This window comes from Acomys minous (genome assembly GCF_964271855.1).
Source record: "Acomys minous genome assembly, chromosome: 1".
NCBI lineage: Eukaryota > Metazoa > Chordata > Mammalia > Rodentia > Muridae > Acomys > Acomys minous.
Genome location: NC_140483.1, coordinates 151,504,116 through 151,528,558, shown reverse-complemented (window position 1 = coordinate 151,528,558; position 24,443 = coordinate 151,504,116). Strand labels below are relative to the sequence as shown.

Here is a 24,443-nt window from a genome sequence, read left to right as displayed (position 1 = left end):
GTTTTTAGACAGCTATTGGTTACTGGAAAAATCATTCTCATGTTGCACTCAAATATGGTAATTCATAATTTCTGCATCAGAACCAGAGGAAATTAAGCTACTTGCCTCTTCCCTGATGATTGTTTTCCCCACTGTCCTGGCTTTTTTGTTAATCAACTTGACAAGCTAGAGTTGTCTGAGAAGAGTAACCTGATCCAAGAAAATGCCTCCATCAGATCGCCTGTAGACATTGATAATGTGGAGGTGCTCAGCTCGGGTGGCTTTAACCACCCTGGGCAGGTGGTCCTGGGTGGATAAAAGCAAACTGAGCAAGCCAGTAAGCAGTATCCTGCCCCCAGGTTCCTGCCTTAAGTTCCTGTCCTGACTTCTTTCCACGGTGGCCGATGATGTGAAAGTGTAAGCCAAATGCATTCTTTCATCCCCAAGCTACTTTAGTCATAAAACCTTAGCTAAGACACCCCGTTACCTGTGACTAGAATAGCTACCAAGTGTTGATATTCTCTACTCTTTTGTAAGCTAGAGAGTTCACCCACCTAGCTACGTGTATATTGTATTACAATTTTCTTTTGCTCTTTTAGCCTGCATTTTATTGCTTATGTAGTGTGTTGGTGCTGAGCTACATTTTTATAAGCCGACATTTATACTACTGAATTCAGGTACTCTGTCTGCAGTCCCTCCACAGTTTGGAACATGGGGTTCCTTTGCACTTATCGTCATTAGATGTAATCTTCCTGAATTAGCTAGCACACTGTTCTAGCTGTGGTTTGCCTTAGGCCAGCAGGTTGGTGGGTTGTCTTTCTTCCTGGGATTCCCACTTTTGTGTAATCTTTGGACTGGCTTTGCTAGTACTTTCCCAGAGTTTTGCAAGCTTTTTTCCACTCATGACCTCTTTTTGCCTGAGAAAAATTTATGTGACCTTAGTTATGTAGCTACATAAAACAGGTTTATACATCAAACATTCACTGTTAGTAAATCATAAATGTATTTAAATTTTAAATTTATTTTTATTTTATGTGTATGGATGTTTTGCCTGTATATATATCTGTTCAGCACATATATGCTGTGCTTATGGATGCAGAAGAGGGTGTCAGATCCCCTAGAACTGGAGTTACAGATGATTGTGAATCCCATGTGGGTCCTGGGAATCGAACCCAGATCCTCTGGAAGAGCAGACAATGCTTTTAACCACTGAGTCATCTTTCAGCCCCATAAACATACCTTAAAGTAATTCTTTGGTATATATAATGAATTCTATAATTTATTGAAGATGAAAGCAAATTTGCATACTAATGAGATGAGTGTGCTCATTTTATTTTTTTACAGAAATGCAAATCTTGGCCAAATGTTTAACCTACAGGCGCAGCATCTTCAGTGATTTCCAGGGTTGATTGATAATCTGATGTTATAACCAATGCTGAGAGTGTTGCTTTGCATAAGTACACAGTGCAAAGTGGCAAGGCTACTTTTTAGGGCCATTTCAAAAACTGCTGGAAATACTGTCAGACTCAAGCCAAAAATCACCTGAGTTTTTTTGTTTGTTGGTCTGTTTTTGTTTCAAAAATTGGTCAGCAACTCAAAGCAGTGTCAAAAATCAACAATACTAACAGAATGCATGCCACAGATAAAGCAGTCTGGTACCTACATGCCGTGGACTAATGGTGAGGAAAAACTCTTAAAAAGTCATTCTTTTTCCATCATTAGCAGATTTGTGTATGAGCTGTGAGCGCAAAGTGTGCACTTTCGTTCAGAACAGAGGCTGTAGTGAAATCATGTGACTTCACTGCAAGAAACACCTTAGACTTCTGTGTATCTAATTTTGGATTAAATTTTCATGGTTGCATGTTCAGAGTTAGTCACGCAATAGCAATCCTAGAACTCAGCTTCTAAGCCTGTGGGCGAAGTCCATCCCTTTCCTAAGCGTCACTCTATTTCAACACTTGGTAATTATTCATACTGATTTTGTCTTTCTTATGAAAATTGGAGCCTTCTCTGCTTTCATTTTTTTCTAGCACCACATCTCCCCCCTGCAGTTAAGAAAGCAGCTGGAACCGTGGCTTGGTAGTTAAGAGCACTGCTGTACCTGCCGAGGACTTGGGTTTCATCACCAGCACCCTAGTGGCAGCTTCCAGCTGTAACAATGCAGGGGGATTCTTTTGTGGCCTCTGAGGGCACCAGGCACCCACGTGGTACAGACATACTTGGAGGCCAAATACCCATACACACGGAATAAAACTTGAAAGGAAAGGGAGCCGACTTTGGGCTAGAGAGCCAGCTCAGCTGTTGGGAATGCTTACTGCTCTTCCAGAGGACCCAGGTTCAGTTCCTCTCTATTTCCCGGGACTTACCTCACAGGTACCTCAAACTGTAGCTCCAGGGGATCTGAAACCCTCTTCTGACCTCCAAGGGCTCCTGCACACAGGTGGTCCACAAAACCTGCACAGGTACAAGTATATACAAAAAATATATATAACCTCTTAGGAATGAAAGCAGACGTTAGTGTTAAAGTTCTAATTCAACTTCAGACTGTGGGAAGTCATTTTCCTGGTGGAGTGCTCATCTGCAATGTGTGAGGCCCCCAGTTCAGATTCCAGCATGGCAAACAACAACCCTTTCCAGCTACAAAATTTCATCATTTGTCAGGTAGAGGCAGGAGGATCAGTCATTGTCAGCTTCGTGGGAAGTTCCAGGCTATGTGAGACCCTGCTTCAAGAAGGAAAAAAAACAAGAACAAACAAAAGAAAAAATATACCTGTTTATTCACAGTTAACTTAGCACTTTTTCTCTTTTCCCTACCATGTAGTAGTTTATTATATGTCTTATTCTTTTTCCCCTGTATCTCATTTTTAACTAAATATTGTATTAGGAATTCAAAATTGTGTGATCTTGTATCAAAGTCCAGCTTTGACATCAACTGGGGAAAACTGAGGTGGGGCATGAATCCTGTGGCTGGCTGGTGTCCCTGTAGACTTTCTCTGAGGGCAACCTTCCAGGCCGGAACTGATAGTTACCGGCAATAGCTTCCACTGATGGTGGCAAGCTAGGGCTAGAACCGATAGCTCCTAGTGGAGGCATCAACTGATAGTAGCAAGCGTCTAAAGAAGAAAGAGAAAGGAGGAGAGAAAAGTAAGATACACTCCAGCAGAAAGCTTTTAACAAGCTGCTTGTTCTTCCTCCCTCCCTCCCTCCCTCCCTCCCTCCCTCTTTCTTTCTTTCTTTCTTTCTTTCTTTCTTTCTTTTTCGAGACAGGGTCTCTCTGTGTAGTTTTGGCTATCCTAGACTTACTTTGTAGACTAGGCTGTCCTCGAACTCACAATAATCTGCCTGCCTCTGCCTCCTGAGTGCTGGGATTAAAGGCATCTTCTTATTTTTATCTTTATCCTTATTCTTCTCCTCATCCTTCTCCTTTCACAGTTTTTATACCCCAACAACGTCTTTCAAGCAGTACAAATTTCACAATGTCTTTACATTCTATTTCTCTCTATATAAATGATTACAATGGATGTACATAAGAAAATCATGTTCCCCAGTACCTTCACATGATCAAATGTTTTACGTATTATGGGTAAAGAGCAAACATGAATAACAAGCTGTTTCTAAGAACCCCCATACATTTGTACGTAAGCAACTTGTTACATATTAACAGAGTATAAGCAAGCAAGGTAATTTCTCAGCAAGCTTTTCTTTACTGGCAGGCTGCAATTTGCAGTTACAAAGAAGGAATCAATTAGCTTAACTAATCTCATGAAGATCTTAAAGGAATCATATATCTAAACTCCTATATAAAAGTAATCAGCCATCTCTATTTTAAGTTGTAAAGGTACTCATCCACTCATTAATATGTTTTATTAAATGATACCAGGACTCTGAGGACAGAAAAATAGAATAAGGAAATCAATTGTCAGCTCAGTCGCCAGCCCAGCTTGAAAGAGTCACATCAGCCAATGCTGCTTTGGGCCATTGTTCTTGCTTTGTCAACCCCAAAAAGTCTCTCGCTTTACTAATAGTGTACTTTCTATTAACTTCAATTGGCCCCTAAGATTTCCTACATCAGGGCAAATAGCAAAAACATCTTTACCTTATTTTGCTAAACAATCTATTTTTCCCCAAGACTTTCTGCTTCAGAGCCACTAGCAAAAACATCTTTACATAATCTTGATGAACAATCTATTTTTCCAAATTCTTTCTACGGGTAATGATCGATCTTTGTTAGCAATCTACATCTGCAGGTTGTTTTCAGAGATGGTGGTTGAATCATTAATCTGCTCCAGCAGCAATGCCTGAAAAAGATGAAGCATTGTTATTCAGTATGCCAATGATACTGTCCAGTGAGGGGCTGGGAGCCCCCTTTATAGGACTCACACAGTTCGCATATTAAGGGGATTATAAGGACCGCAAAGGTAACAAGCAGAGCTATGCTCCATAAAGCATGAAGTCCTCAGGACACGCAGTTCTTGGGGTTATGCCTCGCACAGGCATACCCATCGTTGGTTTGCTAACCGGTGGGCCGTATTCCATGAATTCTAGAGCTGTTTTACTGTTCCTCATGCATGGACCCCAGCATCTTTGAAAACAATACTCATTTAAGTCTGAGGAATGACTCACTTAGAAAAGTGTACCAGCAGGAGGGCCTGAGTTGGGATCCCCAGCACCTACATAAAAGGAAGGGTGAGTCAGAGCAGAGTACACACTCATTGTCCAACCTGTGAGTCCCAGGTTCACCAAGAGACCCTGCTGTAGAGAAAGACACCTGACCCTCACAAGTACATGTGTATATTCACTATACCCATAATCCCCCATACCCATTTTCATGGTTGAATAACCCCATATTTGTGAATCACCCAAATTAATCATTTCTCCATCAGCCTTTGAGGTCATCACTCATTATGCCAAAAGCTTTTAAAGAACCTGTCATTTCTTTATAAGGATTAGTTCCTGATCTAAGCTCTCAAGTCTAAGGCAGTGCATGCATGTTTCAGAAACCAAATTTTATTGATAAATGAGCCCAAAATAATATAGACCCTTTCCCCTGTCTTTTGTGGTAATTTTTTCCCCCTTTGTGTCCTGATTTGGATCATTAAGTCTTTTTTGTTTGTTTGAACTTTTACCTCCCAGGTTCAAGTTGTACTTGAATTTTATAGTCACAAACTCAATTGTTTTTTTTTAAGTGTTCTCTTGGAGAACCGAGTTGTGTGTATAGGAAATTGGCAGCTTGTAGTGCTTCTTTAGTGATGCTCATTTAGCTGTAGGGTAGGGGACCTTGGCTGGTTCTGCTTTCAGCTTTCGCTATTTCTTCTTGTAGTATTTTTTCAGGTAATCCTTTTAACATCTTTGTAACATACAGCTCTAGGTTAGGGTCTCAACATCTGTCACTTAGACTATCAACAGGCGCTAGCTCTTTTTAGTTTAAAAATAATGGCTTTCTTACTAACTTCATAGGCTAAACTATGGGATATTTATAGCCTGTTTCTTTTTAGCCCCCCGCCCCCCATTAATCAACAGAAACTTTTAGGAATTCCACAAGATTAGCTTTAATATAAATCTCTTACTTATATATTAACTATTTTATATTTTATAAAAACGTTAAATGGGGGAGCTACCATGGTTCCTAAACCAAAAATCGCATGGGCATTTCTGGATTTTGAACTTTAGTATGTCTTTATTAAGCCTTTAAGTATTACTGTCTGGGTTTCAAATGCCTACTTAGACATAGCTAAGTGAAGAGGAAGACTCAGTCACAGCACCATTGCACCTTGTCTGTGCTGTGCCCAGAGGACTTGCAGTATGCAGATGCTGCAGATGTTGTATAACATACGCTCTTTGCTGTGTATATTTTACAACTGTGTCTTATTTCATTTAATTAAGATCTGGACATTGGTAGTTGGCTATGTGCTGATGGTTTCATTCAAGTGGAATGCAAGCACTCAACGCTACTTGAGAGCAGTTTCGATTCCTGTCTGGATGATACTGCTTTTTCATATAGGTGAGTCCTTCCTTCTTCCTTTATAGAACAGCCACTCAGTAACTGTAGCTTAGGTCATCAGAGGCTGAGCAAGGAGAGTGGGTTCTTTGTGTGTTGCATTTGAGATTCTTTAACGTAGTCTGTAGAAAATGGTGGGCTCTGAGCTTTCACCACTCCTCAGTGAAGCTACTCTGCTTTCAAATGGTGCCCTTAAAGTTCCTCACGCACTCCTTCAGTAAGTCCTTGAAGGGTGAGTGTGTCTCAGACCCTCGAGCTCGCTTTGCTTGTGGATGAGGAGCTTGGGGAGGAGATAGATAAGTGCCCAAGGATGATAAGCAGCTGGATAAGAAGGACTGGACAAGATTTTTGCTCTGGGTAAGAAGGGCCTGTGGTAGGAGTGGGGGAGGAGGCCCGTGCTGTGCAAGGGTGGCTTACGCAGATCTGAGATCACAAGGGAGAGATGCCAGAGCTTCAGGGAGCATCAGGAAGGCAGTTCATGGTTCAGCAGAGATGGCTGGAGTCAGGGCTGCTCTAGAGTCACGAGTTTCCTGTTCTGTGGAGCAGCTCACTGTTAGCTGGGGTGTTGCTGCTGCTGCTGCTGCTGCTGCTTAAGGCTCTTGACTGGCTTTTCAGCGTGACTCACATGATTGGGCAAGACTTATTCTAAGTCTGAGTTGATGGCAGTAATAAATTCTAATTCAAAAACAGAATAATCAAGCAACCTAGAGCAGCCCATAACCTAAAGTCGTTTTTTAGAGTTAATTGTTTTTATAAAGACAAGAAAGCAGCAGCCAAGCCCAGCACCTGAAAACGTGTCTGCTCAGAGTGTGGCTTTAAGAGAGCACTCCGCAGGTTTGGTGACTTGGAACCATGAGGTTTATCTGCAAGGTCTCCTGATGGGGTGACGCAGGTTGATTTTGTGGAAGGCAGAGGAGCGGGGATCTCACGTGGGCTCAGGGAAGGCAGGTGCTTGGGGACTTAGCTGTGCACTTGGGGGCCTTGGCTGCAGTCTTTGGCTTTGTTGGGTCTTTTTTGAGACTTGAGTTCAAACCTAGGGATGTTTTCAGAAAACCAGGCAGGCTTCCTGACTTGAGGTTCAGCGCCTGATTGTTCGTCACAGTGTCAGGTGCTGCATGGGCTGAACTTGAGTTTGGGTGGATCTGAAACCTGTGGCTTGTGGGGTGCATACGATGGGTGGCTTAGGGGTAGGCTGGCACAGGACTCGATGCTTAGAGAAAGAATGAAGCTGTCCTTGAATTGAAGTTTACTGTCCAAGGGCCTTTTAAAAACATTTTTCCCTGTGAAATACTTTCTTGATTTGCATGTGTATCAAGTTGCTATGTTATGTAAAAATATTAATTCTTAACAATTTTCAGCATCACTGGCTGGCTCATGGAGAATTCCAGTATTCCTGGTTATTGTTTTCCTGATGTCTGTGGGTACCCTTTATGAAAAACAGAATGGGAAGGAGTCTGCTGGTAAGAAATAGTTTTTTATGAGTATATTATTAGTATTTTGAGAGGATATTTATGTCTGTTGCTATGATAAACACCATGAACCAAACATTACTAAGTTCTTGTTGTGTGTACTTTTTATTTTTAACATAGGTTATAGAGTTGACCATGGAATAACATATTAGGTGGTATTACTACTACTACTACTACAACAGCAACAACAACAACAACACACTGCTCTTTCAGAGGACCAGCGTTCAGTTCTCAGCACCCACATTAGGTGGCTCCCAGTTGCCTGTAACTCTATAGCTGACTCCATGGGACCCAATGTCTTCTGGCCTCTGTGGGAATCTGCACTCACATGCACATATCCATATACAGATTCCTGCCCCCACCCCTCAATAAAAAACCAGAACCAAAATATTGAAAGAATAAAAATAAGGGGCTAGGGCTGGAGAGATGGCTCAGTGGTTAAGAGCACTGGCTGCTCATCCAAAGGTCCTGAGTTCAATTCCCAGCAACCTCATGGTAGCTTACAGCCATCTATAATGAAATCTGATGCCCTCTTTGTCTGATGCTCTCTTCTGTCATGCAGTCATACATGCAAATACAGTGCCCATAATCATAAATACACAACTAAACACATCTTTTTAAAAAGGGTCTAGAGGCAGGCTCAGCACTTAAGAGTACTGGCTCCTCTCCTAGAGCATCTGAGTTCTGTTCCTAGCACTCACCTGGCAACCCAGAACCATTTGTCACTCTAGTTTCAGGGGTCCTGACACCTTTTCTGGCCTCTGTGGATACTGCAAAGGCATACATTTAGGCATAATACCCATAAACAAAATAAAAATAAAATGAAAGAAAAATAATAAAAATAAACCTTTTTTAAAAGGAGGAAGAACAGGCTTCAGATGTGTCTCTAATGCCAGTTGCTTAGCCTGGAGCAGTAGTGCAGCATACCTGGCAGCTGTTCTGCTAGTAATGTTAGAAATACCTTTGCAAGCCGGGAGGTGGTGGCACACACCTTTAATCTCAGCATTTTGGAGTCAGAGGCAGGCCGATCTCTTTGAGTTCGAGGCCAGCCTGGTCTACAGAGTGAGTTCCAGGACAGTCTACATAGGGCTACATAGGGAGACCCTGTCTTAAAAAACAAACAAACAAACAAAAAGCCTGTGCAGGGAAGCCCTTTAATTGCTTGGGCAAGCATATGGCATGAAGTCCAGTGAAGCTCAGATAGAAAAAAGAGGAACACAGTCAACTGCTCATGTCCTACTCTGCAGTTAGAATCTGTCAGCTTCTTAGCCTAGAGGAACCTGCAGTTTGCATCCAGGTTGCGTGCCCTGTGAGAGGAAGGCGTGTTCTCCTCATCAGTGAGGGAAACGGAACCTTCTCAAGGTCACTACACACTAGCCGTCCATGTATGCGTACCTCATGCCAGCAGCAGGCGTGCTTGGTTTCTCATTGCTGCTGCTCTGGGGGAACAGAGCAGATCAATAAGTCACTCCTTACTATCAACACTGAAAAATTAATCTGCTAATTGTGGACGTAGTTGTATTAACTCTGAGTATCTATCCTGTCTGTGCCCTTGTTCAGTCTTGGGCAACTCCCCCCAGGACCCTGGGCAGATTGATACTTAAAATCTTGGGTGTGCTTCCCCACCCCCGTGCCACCCCCAGTCCTTGAGCACAAGATTATATACCCTTGTTTATATGCCTATTTTTAGCTGCATTTTAAATCTAGGACCATGACCTTATCTAGAATCTCATTCCTGGCATTCATCTGTCTAGACCTTGTGCTTTGAAGTACAGAAACACAGCATGTAGATAGAGTTCATTAAAATGTGTGTCCGTTTGATAAGAGACGTTACCAGGTCAGGGTTTTCTCTGTGTGCTACTCCTTTGGCATGTCTGAAGTGTGAGGCTCTCAATCACTCGGGTGTCACCTGAAATGTTACTACATAGTTTTCGTTGAATATTTACTCTGTATTTTGTTGACACTAGCAAATTGAATAGATAGTCTTTACAGTGTAGTTTTGATGGTTTAATGGTTTTAATTTTCAGGTGTAAGTGTCTACCATGTATAAAATGTTATTTGACCCTGACAGAAGATGTGAACATGTCTGCTAGGGAGAGTATGACTCAGGACCTAGCTGTGCTATTAAGTGAAAGGCAGAAGCTACGGAGAAATCCTGTAGAAACGCTAGTGGCCTATGCTTACAGTTCATGCTGTCACCAACAGTACTTTGATGGCAACAGCAAAGGTGTGCTCAGTATCCCAGGAAGTAGGCCTGTATCCCGGAAGCATTCAGGGCCTTTTTGTGTATCTTTTACACTCAGCCACATCCAAATTGGAATTTATATGGAGTTCGTTCATCTATGAGGAGACTGGACGTGTGGTTGTCAGGGATTCTCCCATCGCTGTGCACATAGTAAGAAGTAGGGTTTGAGCCCAGGTGCTCTTGCTTTCTCGCCTACATCCTCAGCCCTTGAAGTATCTGTCCTCTGTGTATGGAAACTCTGCGGCTTCCCACTGTGATCTCCATCTTCCAATACTTGTCTGTTCCTCTCATGGACCTGTCTCCCGGCCTTATCGGGCGGCTTGAAGCCCTTTGAAGAGGACACTGCTTCTCTTTGCGACCTCCTTTGCCTTCTTGTCTGGTACACATTTCCACCTCCAGTGTTTAGGTTCCAGTTTCTTCTTCTGCCCCAGGATAGTTGTATTCCATTTCTTTATGTGTCTGAGGCTATTTAAGTGAGTTGAAGAACAACGCTGTCTAGTACTGAGAGAGCGCACCTCTGCGACCTGGCCGCTGGGCTCCCAGCATGCTTTCCATCCTTGTGCTCCTCAAACATTCTGCACTGTTTAGCATTTTCTTTTCTTTTCTTTTCTCTTCCTTCCTTTCTTTCTTTTCTTTCTTTCTGAGACAGAACTTCTCTGTGTAATAGCCCTTGCTGTCCTGGAACTCTCTTTGTAGACAAGGCTGGCCTTAACTCACAGCGATCTGCCTGCCTCTGCCTCCCGAGTGCCAGGATTAAAGGCGTGCGCCACTACACCTGGCTTCAGCATTAATTCTTAACATGTTGGTTGTACCTGAGCTAATGTTAGCATGTGGCTCAGACTCCTCTTAGATGAGAAAGTCTAAAAATTGCCATGGAAGTTGCTTTTTTGGGTGTCTCAAGTGAGCCTCATCATTTTTTTTTTTTTAACTTGTGGAATTTTTACTTATTTATTTATTTTAAATATTACATCCCATTTGTAGAGGGATACAACCTCTTGCTTGTATCTTCCCATTCCTAACCTCTCTTAGACCGCTGACAGGGTCCTTCCTCCCTCCCCCGCCTCCTCCCTGCCCCCATCTTACAACAGCCTATCAGGTCTCATCTGGATAGCCTGCATCCCCTTCCTCTGTGCCCGCATGGTCTCCCCACCAAGGGGAGGTGATCAAATCAGGGGCACTAGAGTTGATGTCAGAGGCAGTCCCTGCTCCCCCCACCCCCATGGAGAATGAGCTGTCCATTGGCTAAATCTGAACAGGGGTCTACGTTCTCCTTATGCATTGTCCGAGCCTCCTTATATAATTAAGTTTTTATGCAGAAGTCTGTCTGTTCAGGACCACTGACTGTTGCTCACTTCAAGTAGAACCCTGACATATTTTACATTTTGACTGGAAGTTGTTGTCCCACCTGTCCCTTTTTTCTGCTGTAACGTTTGCGTTGGTAGGTGTCCCCATTGCAATTTTTTTGGGGCCTTTCTGAGATAGCTCTCCTGGGCACACGCCTGAGAATCTAGGCCTAGTTCTGCTGTAGTGACTTTGTGTAACTTTTCTCTGCAAGTCTCCAGAATCTTGACCCCGGCCCTTTATAGTTCCCTGTTGGGTAATCTGGAGGGCTGGGCCCCTCTGCCTGTGATCTGTCAGCTCATCACTGAATGCAGCCACTTGTTACCCACGGCCAGGCTTCCCCTCATCCGTCTTTCTCCACAAAAGCAAGAGTGATCAAGTACATCTCAGAACTGGTCATGTGTTGAGAGGACAGGAAGCAGCTGCCTGGATTCTGAGTGGGCGGTGGCAAGGCTGCTTGTAGTGAGGACAATTGTGTGACTCATGTCCCTGCTGCTGTCTTGATTGGGATGGTGCACTACAGTTTTGCAAGGCGTTGCTGTTGTGAGAAACTTGGGTAAAAAGCACATAGGACTACTTTTTAGAGAACACATGAGTCTTTATATATTGCACTATATTCCACAGGGAAGGCTGGAGATTGCTGCCCTGTTACATCTTTAGTGTTTTTCTGTTTCTCTTTGGATAAAGACTAAAGCTCTCAATATGACCTACCTCTATGCCTAATGTCATTTGGCTTAACTGGTTATAGCTCTGTTTACTCGGTCATGGTGTCCCACCAGCCCTCTCTGTTCTCAACACACTGACCTCCTTTTGCTGCTGTTTGCATATCAGGTTCTTTCCATAGCCTTCCTGCAAGCTTTCTTCTACCCTGAGGTTATTTTTGGCACTTACTTGGTTAATTCCCTCTCCTCTCTTACAATATCAATTATATTTTCATTTTTAAAGAGAATTCTTCCCTTAGGGCTGGAGAGATGGCTAAGAGCAAGTGTTCCATTCCCAGCACCCACATGGTGGCTTACAGACCTGTAACTCCAGTTCCAGGGGATCTGCCATTCTTTTGGCCTCCGTGGGCATTGCACACATGTCGTATACAGACATACATTTCAGAATAAACACCCGTATACAATAAAGAATAAATAAAAGTTTGAATAGAGAACACTTCCTTGATTTTCTAGATTATGTCAGGTCTCTTGTCTTAAGAGCTAGTAAAATACCTGCTCCATATATAGCAGTCATAATTTGTCACTCACTTTTTTATGTGCTTTTTAAAGTTTGGGCATGTCTCTTCACTATACTCTGGGAATTGGGTTTTTGCCTTATCTGTGGTACTAGTAAACAGTGAGGAAATGCCAGACATAAAAGGCACCTGCTTCCTCTTTAGTTGCTGTTTGCCTTTTACTACTGTTGGACACCTTTGGTATATAGACCGGGGACTAAGGTCCTACCCAGCATAGATGGGTAGCTTCTATCTTCTTCCCAGACTGTGAGTGAGAATTCTCTTTGAGTGCCTTAAAATAAACTTCTTTGAGGTCATGGGACACTTATTGGAGGATGGGATAGGTCACAATTAAGCTTGTGGCTCTGCATTTCAATGGTTAAATGGACTAAGGAGCTACTTGAGGCTCTGGCTTCTTATTGTGAGAGATGGCCAATCTTTAATTTGTGTATGGGATTAATAGGAGATAAAAATTCTTTGGGTTGTGTTTATTTCCCATGGTTGGCCGATATCTGTTGTTAGGTAAGGTCCTATCTGTGTGAGTGTCTGGGGTTTGGTGACTAGACTGGCCAGTGTCCCTATGGTGTAGAACTCACTGCAGCTGCTATGAGCAGGAGGTACTGAGCAGCATCTGGGAGTTGTGTGTTTCTGTGAAACCATGCATCCACTCCTGGCTCTGGCATAGATGGAAGCAGCATAGTCAGGGGAAGCGCTTGGCAAGCACAGGTACATGGCTGCTGCTGCTTGCCATTAACTTAGAAATCAGACGGCAGGAACTCTAGAACTTCACTAAGCTGCTGCAGAAAAATAACAGGTTTGCAGAACACTTGTTGTAGGAGCTTTGTAGCTTCCACATGACAGTGAGCCGTTCTGGTTCCCAGATCTTGCACAGTTGTACTTGGTTGGTGGAAACTGCTTAGCACATGGCCCTCTGGGGAGTCGTAATACACAGCCTCTACCACATAAGAGAGTATACTAGAACCTGGAGCCGTGGGAGCTAGTGTTCCCCATCTGCCATAGCCTGTCAAGAGACTGACTGTCGAAGACATCCTCATTGCCCATAGATGCTTTATGTGAACCCGGTGCCAATGATACAGTTCGGGTGTTATGCAGCAGAAATTTGACAGGGAACCAAATGATCTTTCAGATTTCCCAATTGTGAATTTTGTCTTTGCTGAAGTTTGTAGTTTGTAGGTCTATGTTTTTGTACATTATCTATCCATATATTGATGTGTTCATTTATGTAATGTTATTACTATGAACAATAAATGTAGACTGTTGTATACTGTATTAGAACTAATAATATAAAATAGTGTAAAACAGTTTAACTAAGGAGTTCTCAGATGCTATGTGCAATGTTTTCCAGTGGAAATGTGCATTAAAATCATCTGGTAAGCTCAACAGTGGTGGTGCATGCTTTTAATCCCAGCACTTGGAGGGGGGCAAAGGCAGGCGGATCTCTGTGAATTCAAGGCCAGCCTGGCCTATAAAGAGAGTTCCAAGACAGCCAAGACTATACAGAGAAACCCCGTGTCAAAAAACCAAAAAATATAAAAAATAAATAAAAAAGTAAAAATCATCTGGTAAAGTTAAAAAAAAAAAAAGCCCAGCATTTGAATTTATTTGTTTGGGTGCAGCATCTGGCATACTTACTAGTATCAGGTTCTCAAATGAAGAAGACAGAATGACAGCGAGTTGCAGCTGATGGTTTTGAGGTGTTCTTCCTTAGTGAAGACCCACAGAGGCTGAGAAATCACTGTTTTCATTTGTTGCTATTGAGGATAGTTTTGGTTTAAGTTGGCAGGAGTTAGTTCCTGCTTTGTTTACCTGCTTCTCCCTTTCTCTCCTGTCTTACAGGGGCGGAGTCACCAGGACAGGTGATCTCCATGGCAGCTTCCACTCTTGCAAACCTGGCCATCTCCATCACAGGCTATGAGCCAAGCAGTGAAGAGCAGCCCTCTGCCCCGCCTGCAGGTGACTGACAGCATGAAGGAGAATGAAGGACACTGGCAGCACAGAATGCACCTCAGACCTGTTGGTCCACTGTCCCTGTCGTTGTGATTGTGGTTTGTTTGTTTGTTTTGGTTTTTCGAGACAGGGTTTCTCTGTGTAGCCTTGGCTGTCCTGGACTCCCTTTGTAGACCAGGCTGGCCTCGAACTCACAGAGATACGCCTGCCTCTGCCTCCCGAGTGCTGGGATTAAAGGCATGCGCCACCACGCTCGGCTCTTCTCTTTTGATTTTTTGAGACAGGGTTTCTCTGTGTAGCCCTGGCTGTCCTGGACTCGCTTTGTAGACCAGGCTGGCCTCGAACTCACAGAGATACGCCTGCCTCTGCCTCCTGAGTGCTGGGATTAAAGGCATATGCCACCACGCCCGGCCTCATGGTTTTTATACTGTAGTCTTCATGCATTTCTTTTCCCATGTTTCTGATTGTTTACCTTTTGGGTTTCCTATCCTGGCTCTTTCCCTTGCTTCTTCTTTTTAAAATTATTTATTTTTAAAGATTTATTTATTATTTATTAAGTATGCAGTGTTTTGCCTGAATGTACACCTGCACCCACTAGATCTCATTATAGATGGTTGTGAGCCACCGTGTGGTTGCTGGGGATTGAACTCAGGACCTTTGGAAGACCAGGCAGTGCTCTTATCCTCTGAGCCATCTCTCCAACCCCAATAATTTACTTATTTTTATTTCATGTGCATTGGTATTTTGCTAGCATCTATATCTGTATGAGGGTGTTGGATCCCCTGGAATTGGAGTTATAGACAGTTGTGAGCTGCCGTGTGGGAATCGAACCCGGGTCTTGTGGAAGAGCAGCCAGTGCTTTTAACCGCCATATCTCCAGCCCCCCTTGCTTCTTTTTAAAACATGTTTTTCTTATATTTCTCTATTTTTTCCCTTTGTGTGTCTCATTTATGACCCATACCCCAACTCTGCTCTTTTTATATTGTTTTTTTTATTTTCTGTTCCTTCTCCAGCAGTCAGTTCTACATCATTTGTTTGTGTGTGTGTTTGTTTTATTTAAGATAGTGTTTCTCTGTGTGACCCTGACTGCCCTGGAACTCACTCTGTAGACCAGGCTGGCCACAAACTCAGAAATATGTCTGCCTCTGCCTCCTGAGTGCTGGGACTAAAGGCATCTGCCACCACCACCTGGCCATTATTGTATTTTTTATGCTGTTTTTCTCTTCCCAACTCTGTCTACATTTGGGTGTTTTTCTTTTGCACATTTTATGCATTTTTTTTTCCTGACAGTCTTTCTCTTAAAAGTAAAAGTACAATTTAATGCCTTTATGCTGTATAGTTTTACTGGTTTCCCAAAGTAGGCCCTCCGTTTGCTCTGTGGGGCCTGGCTTCTGTGAGACCCAGCTGGTAGGTTCATACCAGGTTCAGAGCCACACCTAAATACTTCACAGAGTTCAGAAGTATGTGAATCTGCCCTAGTGTGTGCCAGGGAGATTTGGAGGTAGATAATAGTACAGCAAACATTGTTCAAAAGTGTGTGTGGTTATTACATGTGTGTGTATTATGTGCATGTTCATGATGTGTGTATGTGTGTAGAGGCCAGAGGTTAATGCCAGTGTTTTCCTTAGTCACTTTCTACTTTAGTTTTTGAAGTACAGTCTTTTGTGGCATCTGGACCTCTTCAGTTTCACCTGGTTTGCTTGCCAGTGATGTCCAGTGATCTTTGTCCCCACTCTCCCAGCACTGGGATTGCAGTCACACACTGCAGCCCTGTGCAGGGGTCCTGGGGGTTCTAACCCAGGTCTTTATGCTTATGTACCAAGTGCTTGACCAGTTGACCCATCCTTTTATCCCCCCAAACAGCAAGCTTGTCTTTAAGAACTGACTCAAGACGTGTTTAAGGAAGGCATTATTTAGGAGGAAGCTGTGCAGAATATAGGAACACGTACTTTTCTTGCCCATGACACCATCTTTCCAAAGTGGAGCAGGATGATACTTAGCCTGCAGAGTCACTGTTCTGGCGTCTGTCATTCCTACTGACCAGGAGTTTCCAGATCAGACAAGCAGAACAAGGTCAAACGGAACCATGTTATCATCAGCTTCACTGTAGCTTTGGCCCATGTACACAGACACACACAGGCAAAACATCCATATAAATAAAATAAAAATGAATCTCAAAAAATATTTAACTCATAGAAGAAGACAAGATAGAATATTTACTGTCTCCCAGCAAACCTGATTTCCCTAGACTAAAACCCTAATAGGGGTCAGTTTCTGCAAGTTTGTTTCAGTGCAAATATTGTGTGTCTTTAACCTGATGCGATCCTGCTGCACATACCAGTATGGTATGTTTTGTGTTGTGATTTTCTTATGTGGACTAAGACGGTATGCGACTTTATGTCTCTGTGTTTTCTAGAGCCCACAGACAGGGGAGAGCCCCCTCCAGGCCTGTCTGCTTCTTCTTCATCCTCCTCCCGTTCCTCACCCTCTTCTCCTTCACCCACTCTGGGGAGACAGAGGCCTGAGATGGGAGCGTTTCTCAGAAAGAAGAAAACAAGTGACATCTACTTCGTGTCTCTCATGTGGGCCATCATTGCTGTCCAGCTCTGGCTGAATCTGTGGGTAGTGCAGCTGCTGCCAGTGCCTGTTGCAGGTTGTTATTTGGTTAAGTATGGTTTTATTTTGTTGTCAGACTTTTTCTTCTTCTTCTTTTTTTTTTTTTTGCAATGAGATTTTAATATTTGATATGATTTTATTGACATCTTAAAATAGATGTATATTTGTATTTATGTCATGAGAAAAATGTTGATTTATTGTTATTTTATGTGTATAAGTGGTTCCCTGTATGCCCACAGAGGCCAAAAAAGGATATTAGGTCCTATGGAAGTTGAGTTTCAGACAATTGTGAGGTCCTCTGCAAGAGCCACAGAGTGCTCCAGGATAGTCAGGAATACATGGAGAGACCCTGTCTCAAAAACAAAACAAAACAAGACAAAATCTAATGCAGGAAAATTTGAAATGTTACATCATACTGACTGTCTTAGTTGCTTTTCTATAACCGTGACAAAATACCATGACCAAGATGACTTATAAAAGAAAGCATTGGGGCTGGAGAGATGGCTCAGAGGTTAAGAGCACTGGCTGCTCTTCCAAAGGTCCTGAGTTCAATTCCTAGCAACCACATGGTGGCTCACAATTATCTATAATGAGATCTGGTGCCTTCTTCTGGTGTGCAGGTGTGCATGAAAACTGAGCACTGTATACATAATAACAAATAAATAAACCTTAAAAAAAAAAAAGAGAAAGCATTAATCAGAGGCTCATCATTCTAGAAGCTTGGAGTCCATGGCCATCATGACGGAAGCATGGCACAGGCAGGCAGTTGTGGGAGCAGGAGCCGGAGCTAAGGGCTCACATGTTGATGGAATAGCTGTGAAGTAGGGACAGAGATAGAGACAGAGAGATAGACAAGTATGTGCACACAAGCCAGGAATGACATGGGCTTTGGAAATCTTAAAGCCTAGTGTCTACTTCGTCCAACAAGGCCATACCTTCTAATCTTTCCCAAATAGTTCCATCTACCGAGGACAAAATAGTCATATACATGAGCCTATGGGGATGCCCTCCTCCCCCCGCCCTCCCCCAGGACTGTTACACAGGGTTTCTCTGTGTAACAGTCCTGGCTGTCCTGGAACTCACTGTGTAGACCAGGCTGGCCTCAAACTCACAGAGATCGGCCTGCCTCTGCCTCCTGAGTGCTGGGGTTAAAGGCGTGCGCCACCACTCCTGCAAGTCTATGAGAACCATTCTTACTCAGCACCACACTGACCCTACAATTTACAAGGTTGGGGTTAAGAATACTGGCCCTATCGGGCTGGAGAGATGGCTCAGAGATTAAGAGCACTGACTGCTCTTCCAGAGGTCCTGAGTTCAATTCCCAGCTGCCACATGATGGCTCACAACCATCTATAATGTGATCTTATGCCCTCTTCTGGCCTGCAGGTGTACATGAGGCAGAATACTGTATACATAAAATAAATAAATCTTAAAACAAAACAAAAAAAAAACCAGAACAAAAAAGAATACTGGCCCCAGGAGTTAGAGAAATTTTGTGGAAAGAAACCATATCTCAGCCCACCCTCACTAGTAAGTAGCCCTTCTTCTGGCCTCTTTCTTGTTGGCTTTAACAACTGGCTTCTCTGCTGACCCCTAACCTCTGTTCACATGCACAGAACAGAATCGTGTGAGGAATAGGAGCACAGTTGGAAATATTGCCTGCCATGGTACAAAGCCACCGAGGAAGAATAGCTGTAGTAGCCAAGGAAATCAGTAAATGTTGGGGCTCAGTCTTCCTTAGTCAGGAAGGGGAACCGATGAGAGCCACCAGTTCATGATGTTTGTAGGCTGGACAGTGAGCTCGGACTCATCCTGGGTTCAGCTTCACAAAGGGGATGGTGTTTAGCTCATGGGTCTTCTTGAGAGTGCGCCTGGCCAGTTCCTTATGCTTAAACACCTGTGGCCCTCCTGGCTCCTTTCCAACACGGTCTTGCTTTAATACTGGCCTTACTGTGTAGAATGGAAACTAGGAACTTGCTCATGTCTGCCTTTCAAATCTGTGTCCTTTGTGTTTGTCTCTTCTCTATAGTCTGGATAATCAAAAAGCTCGTGATTCACTTTGGAGTGCTGGGCTTCCTGGAGAAACGCTGCCGTGCGTGGTGGCAGGTTATCGAGAGCTTCCTGAAGGAGCGGCAGGAGGCTTTAGCGCCATGGCCGATTGTCGGGCTTGGAAAGTTCTTACTAAAAGTTGATAGCAAGGTATCGTATGACTGGGCTGCTGCAGTGGGCTGACTGTGTTCTGTGGCTTGAACGGCCCATTCATAACGTGTGCTAATTGATAATGGGCTTCATATCTAGTTCTCCATGAAAATGTAAGGCCAAGAGTTACGGTTTACACGAGGACACAGTGGATTTAGATTAAATAAAAGTATGGTTATTTCCCTTACAAGAGAGAGAAGATTAGGTAAGGAAGTGTGGCTCGGAGTGGAGACTTATTGTTGGAGTGGTTCTTGTTTGCAAGCCCTTTGCTGAGTTACAGGGAAACCCACCCAGTTACGGACCCCAGAGACAGAAGCTAGCCTTAGGCCGAGAGATGGTAATTTTGGGGAACTTTGTGGTTAAAGGACATAGACTCTAAATCCACACTCTGCCTTCAGCTCCTACTTCTGTTATTTACTAGCCCTGTGACTTAGGACAGATGGCCTAACTTCTCTATGCCCTGGCCTCATTATCAGTAGAATGGATCTGATAGCACTTACCTTACAGTGTGGTTGTGTGCTGAGCTAATGTATGTAAGATCCTTATTTCAGTGTCTGATGTATTCAGTCACTACAGTTTATATAGAGCACTATCCGTGTGACACAGTGGGAGCATTGTGAAAATGCCTTCTGTTATCCAGGTGGTGGGAAAGGGAAGCTTTGGGGAAGTGACAGCAGAGCGAACTGAGCACACGCAGGCATCTATCAGTGGATGGAGCCCGCTGTGCAGGGCTCTGCCCTTGAGGAAACATGCTGCAGATTGCAAGTTACAGTAAAGCTTGTAGTTACCATTTCGGCCATCCTGGTTGTAAAGCAGTATTCTGTTAAAGCTTTGTAATGCCCTGTTTCTTCCTCTAGCTTTCATGACAGCCTCCTCCCTGCTCTTAGTGACTTTCTCTCCTGTGTTGTTGCATTCTCTAATGATATCCCACTGTTCTTCTCTCACCTTCCCCTGTCCTCCAGCTCTGGCACTGGCTAAACAAGAAGGTAATGCCATGTGGGTGTGGTTTTCACTACTGAATTTTATGCCCTGCCTCAGCCCCTCAGTTTTTTCCTTTCTCATTCTGTGTTTCTGTCCATACATTAAACTTAAGATTTGTTTTAAAAATTCTAACTATAAGCTATGGAAGGTCGTGAAATATAAGTGAAATACAGTCATTACCAAAACCTCCACAGAGCTCCTAGGATATGAACGGGTCCCTTTGTCAAATATTTAGGAAGTTGTGTGTCACAGCCCTCTGTCCAGAGAATTGACTTCCTTACCTTTTCTCTCATGTGGCGACTCTGGCATCTTTCTCTTTTTTCTTTGAGTCAGGGTCTGCTCTGTAGTCCAACTGGCTTTTATCCTGCCTCAGTCTCCCGAGAGCTAGGATTACAGACATCTACCCCTGTAGGTTCCTTTGAAAGACATTACGGCAGAGGAAAGAAAGTCTTTATTGCTACTTTTTCTATACACAACATGGGAAATTTTAAAAACTGACAAATCTGTAAAACACTTGTTGGGGTTCTCTTAACTTTTTGGCTAGTAATTTTTTTGGTCCCTTTTTCTTTTTAAATTGTCCTAGCTTGGGCTTCTGTTGTTCTGGTAAACCACAACTTGGGAGGAAAGGGTTAACTTCAGTTTACATGTCTCCTTGGCAATCCATCATGTAGGGAGCTCAAGGCAGGAACTGAAGCAGAGATTATGGAGGAGTGCTGCTCACGGGTTAGCTCCTCTTGGCTTGCTCAGCCTGCTCTCCTCTGCAACTCAGAATCGCCTCCCCAGGGATGGCACCACTCACAGTGGGCTGGGCCCTCCTACAGCAATCATTAATCGTGAAAATGCTCCAGAGCCTTGCCTACAAACCAGTCTGGTGGGGACATTTTCTCAATGGAGGTTCCCTCTTCTGCAATGCCTCTAACTTGTGTCAAGATGACAGAAATTAACTAGGAACTTCAGAATCCCAGAAACAGATTGCTATTGCTATTTTTTTTTCTTAAGACAACTGTAGTCATGGCCTGTGACATCTAATCCTGTGTTTCATGAGTCATGCATGAGGTTTGTCTGTAGGTAGGAACTTCTTTCCATGGCTGACATCCTAATAGACACATTTCACACACATTCCTACAGCCAGGCCAGAGGGATGCTGTGCTTTGTTATTCAGAGCAGGGTTTGGCTGGCTTTCAGTCTTCAGGGCAGGTTTGCAAGAGCAGGCATGTATATGTGTCCTGTTTAAACACAAGACTCAGGGTCAGTAAAACCATTGTAACAAGCCTTAAAGATGTGGAAGTAGATCAGAGTCACATATTTTTAATTACTTATTTATATTCATTAATTTATTCAGTATTTATTTTTGTGTCACAGGGGGTCAAATTGAGGCTGCAAGCACGGCAGGCTGCCATACACTGCTAGACCCAGCTACGGCCTTTAAATGTGGAGATGGGAATTTGCTGTCTCCTTGCTCCCTCTCCATTGAAGTAAAGAAAGGGGGAGACTTAGGAGACAACACCTAAGGTTTTAAACAGGATGAGAAGTAAGCAATGTGTAAAATACATTGTCTATTCCACTCTACATATCCATGGTTGCACATGCCCTCATTTCCTATAAGCTAGTGTAGGACATAAGTGTAACATATCCATGGTTGCACATGCCCTCATTTCCTATAAGCTAGTGTAGGACATAAGTGTAAGTGTGATCCTTGTCTGTCTGTTTTTGACTGTCTACCTACCTACTTACACACACACACACACACACACACAACATAGAGTATAATAAGCATTTTGTTAACTTTAATCAAAGTGATTCTATATATTTCCCTGGATGGTGTGTATTGAAATGAATTATCCTCAAGATAAAGGAAAGAAGAATTAAATTTATTAAGTTTAATTTGATCTACCCTCAGTGGACTAAATGAGTTAGGAAACCTAATTTATGAGCCCAATTTATAGGTGAAAAGCAGAGTTAGTGTTAAGAGTTTCCTAGGAGATGAAGTAACTGGTCCTTCATTTTGTTCGGTGTGTTCAAAGCGTTGGTGTGCAGTTGGATGCAGTTGCCTGCATTTCTGTGTGTTGACGATACTTTCTAAATAGCTCGATAAGCAAAGCCAGTTTCAGAGTCGGGCTTAGTGTAATTAAGTTTTAAAACTTCACCAGGCGTGGTGGCACAGACCTGTAATCCCAGTACTCAGGAAGTCAGATGCAGGAGGATCACTGTGAGTTTGAGGCCAGCCTGGTCTACAAAGCGAGACCAGGACAGCCAAGGCTTGTCTTGAAAAACCAAAAAAGAAAAAAAAGTTTTAAAAAATTCACCCCTTATACTTGAAATACTTAGCACACCATTTTAAAACAGTTCCTCTTCTTTTAAAAATGAAATATTAAAGATTATTAAATTGGTCATGGCCTCGAAAGTCCGAAGAAATTTATAGAGACCATGTGTGTTCCATAGCCCAGCAGTGATGTTGACCGTTCTGTTGCCTTTGCTCACTGTGAGCGCAGGGAAGGAGGATCCTTGGAAGGAAAGCATCTGGCACTCCTCGAGACCCAGCCTCTCCTGTGTGCGCTGCTCTTTGCTCTTGTTCACTCCCACTCAGCAGTTGCTTCTTTTCCTCCATTTGACTTTCCTCTTGTGTTTGTTTTAGCTGTGTGTGAATGTTTTGCCTGCATTATGTGTGTGTGTGTGTGTGTGTGTGTGTGTGTGTGTGTGTGTGTGTGCGTGTGCACACGCGCGCCCTGTGTATATATATAGGCCTGGTGCACTTAGAAGCCAGAAGAGAGCAGTGGGTCTCTTGGAACTGGAGTTAAAAGACAATTGAGCTGCCATGTGGGTTCTGGGTACTGAACCTGGGTCCTCTGCAATTGCACACTTCACTATGTGGCAGGCTGGAAATAACAAGAGTCTCCAAAGTCTTAAGCAAGTACTTTGTACTTAATTTCTGACAAATTTGGAGTTAGGAAGATTCTACTCTACTCAGAACTACGAAGTCTGAGTTTGTAATTTTGGTAGGCATATATGTGAAATCCTGTGGTTTGTATGTTAATACTGTCTGACAGGATGTTAGGGCTCCATGCTGTCCTAGTAGATTATTTTCATTTAAAAATATGCTTTTAAGGACACTTCCTCCATTATTTTCACAAACTGTTATTCATGGGAACAACTCTAGCTGTAATTCTGAAATTACCCGTGTTTGTTATACAACCTGTACTCCTGGTGTACTGGGTTTCATAGCTATAGAGATAAGAGTGAGGTCGCCTTTTTCTTGGGGAGTTGCGCCAGGATCCAGCTGCCTTCTGATGTAAAACTTCTCAGTTCATGGATTTTAGAACTTATCTTCAGATTAAGACACCTGACCTTCCATACCTTAGCAATCTGCCATTTCTTTCTTTCTTTCTTTCTTTCTTTCTTTCTTTCTTCCTTCCTTCCTTCCTTCCTTCCTTCCTTTCTTTCTTTCTATCTATGTATCTTATTTTAATCTCTGCATTGTCTCTGATGCTTTGGCAGCATGCGTTGAAGCTTAACTCTTCTGTTTGAATCTCTGAGTGAGTGTCAACATAATAGATTAACTTTTTGTGTCTGAGCTATCTATGACACTAATGAAGGGCAGTGTCCTTCATGGAAGACATATGAAAGTTCAGCCTATGAAGAAATAAATATTATAAAAGTGTGATGCTGCACACCTGTAATCCCTGATGATGCAGGTGGATCTCTGTGAGTTGAGGCCACCCTGGTCTACAAAGTGAGACCAGGACAGCCATGGTTACACAGAAAAACTATTTAAAAAAAAAAAAGAAGAAGAAGAAGAAGATAGAATATGGGGTTTTGTTTTGTTTTTGTTTTCTTGTTTGTTTTTAATAGTTGCCTTTAGGAATTTAACTCATTATGTAAAGAGTGTAATTTCAATTTAAATTAGGAACAACTTTAGCATTATTACAGCTTATACTTGGGTTGAAGGGTGCAGTATGGCACATTAGCATTATTGATCTAATTAAGTCTAATTTTGAATTTTAAATGGTGGCTTTGCATGGCAGGAAGTGTAGAAATCTATCATTGTTATATATTCTAAAAACAAAAAGTGTTTAAAATGTAGGATTAAGATGGTTCAGTGGTTAAGAGCACTGACTGCTCTTCCAAAGTGGTAGCTCACAAGCATCTATAATGAGATCTGGTGCCCTCTTCTGGTGTATGTAGGCAGAACATTGTGTACACAATAAATAAACATTTTTAAAACATGTAGGATTATTGAGGTTGAAAAGGATGAGAGAAGTTCTAGTACAGATAGAATATCAAATAACATCTTAAGAAAAGCATAATTGTAATTATTGGCTGAAGAACATACTATATTGAAGATTAATATACCTTGTTGAGTTAGAGTCATGTCATAAAGCTTATGTTTGAAGTAGACTAGAAGCTTCTAGTGGAAAAGAAGGACTTTAAAAA

The 24,443-nt window shown here is 42.8% G+C and overlaps 1 protein-coding gene across 4 annotated transcripts in view; it reads left to right on the top strand.

Moving 5' to 3' along the window:
- Nucleotides 1-24,443, top strand: part of TMEM245 (transmembrane protein 245) — a 73,315-nt gene that overhangs the window by 6,798 nt on the left and 42,074 nt on the right. For 2 of the 4 annotated variants that reach the window (XM_084775930.1, XM_084775932.1), the window contains exons 2-7: nt 5,863-5,980; nt 7,336-7,437; nt 14,106-14,222; nt 16,633-16,869; nt 18,862-19,031; nt 19,994-20,017. In XM_084775930.1, coding sequence (XP_084632056.1) covers nt 5,863-5,980; nt 7,336-7,437; nt 14,106-14,222; nt 16,633-16,869; nt 18,862-19,031; nt 19,994-20,017 — 768 coding nt within the window. The remainder of the gene's footprint in view (nt 1-5,862; nt 5,981-7,335; nt 7,438-14,105; nt 14,223-16,632; nt 16,870-18,861; nt 19,032-19,993; nt 20,018-24,443) is intronic. The other 2 variants (XM_084775931.1, XM_084775933.1) reach the window with 1 other exon arrangement.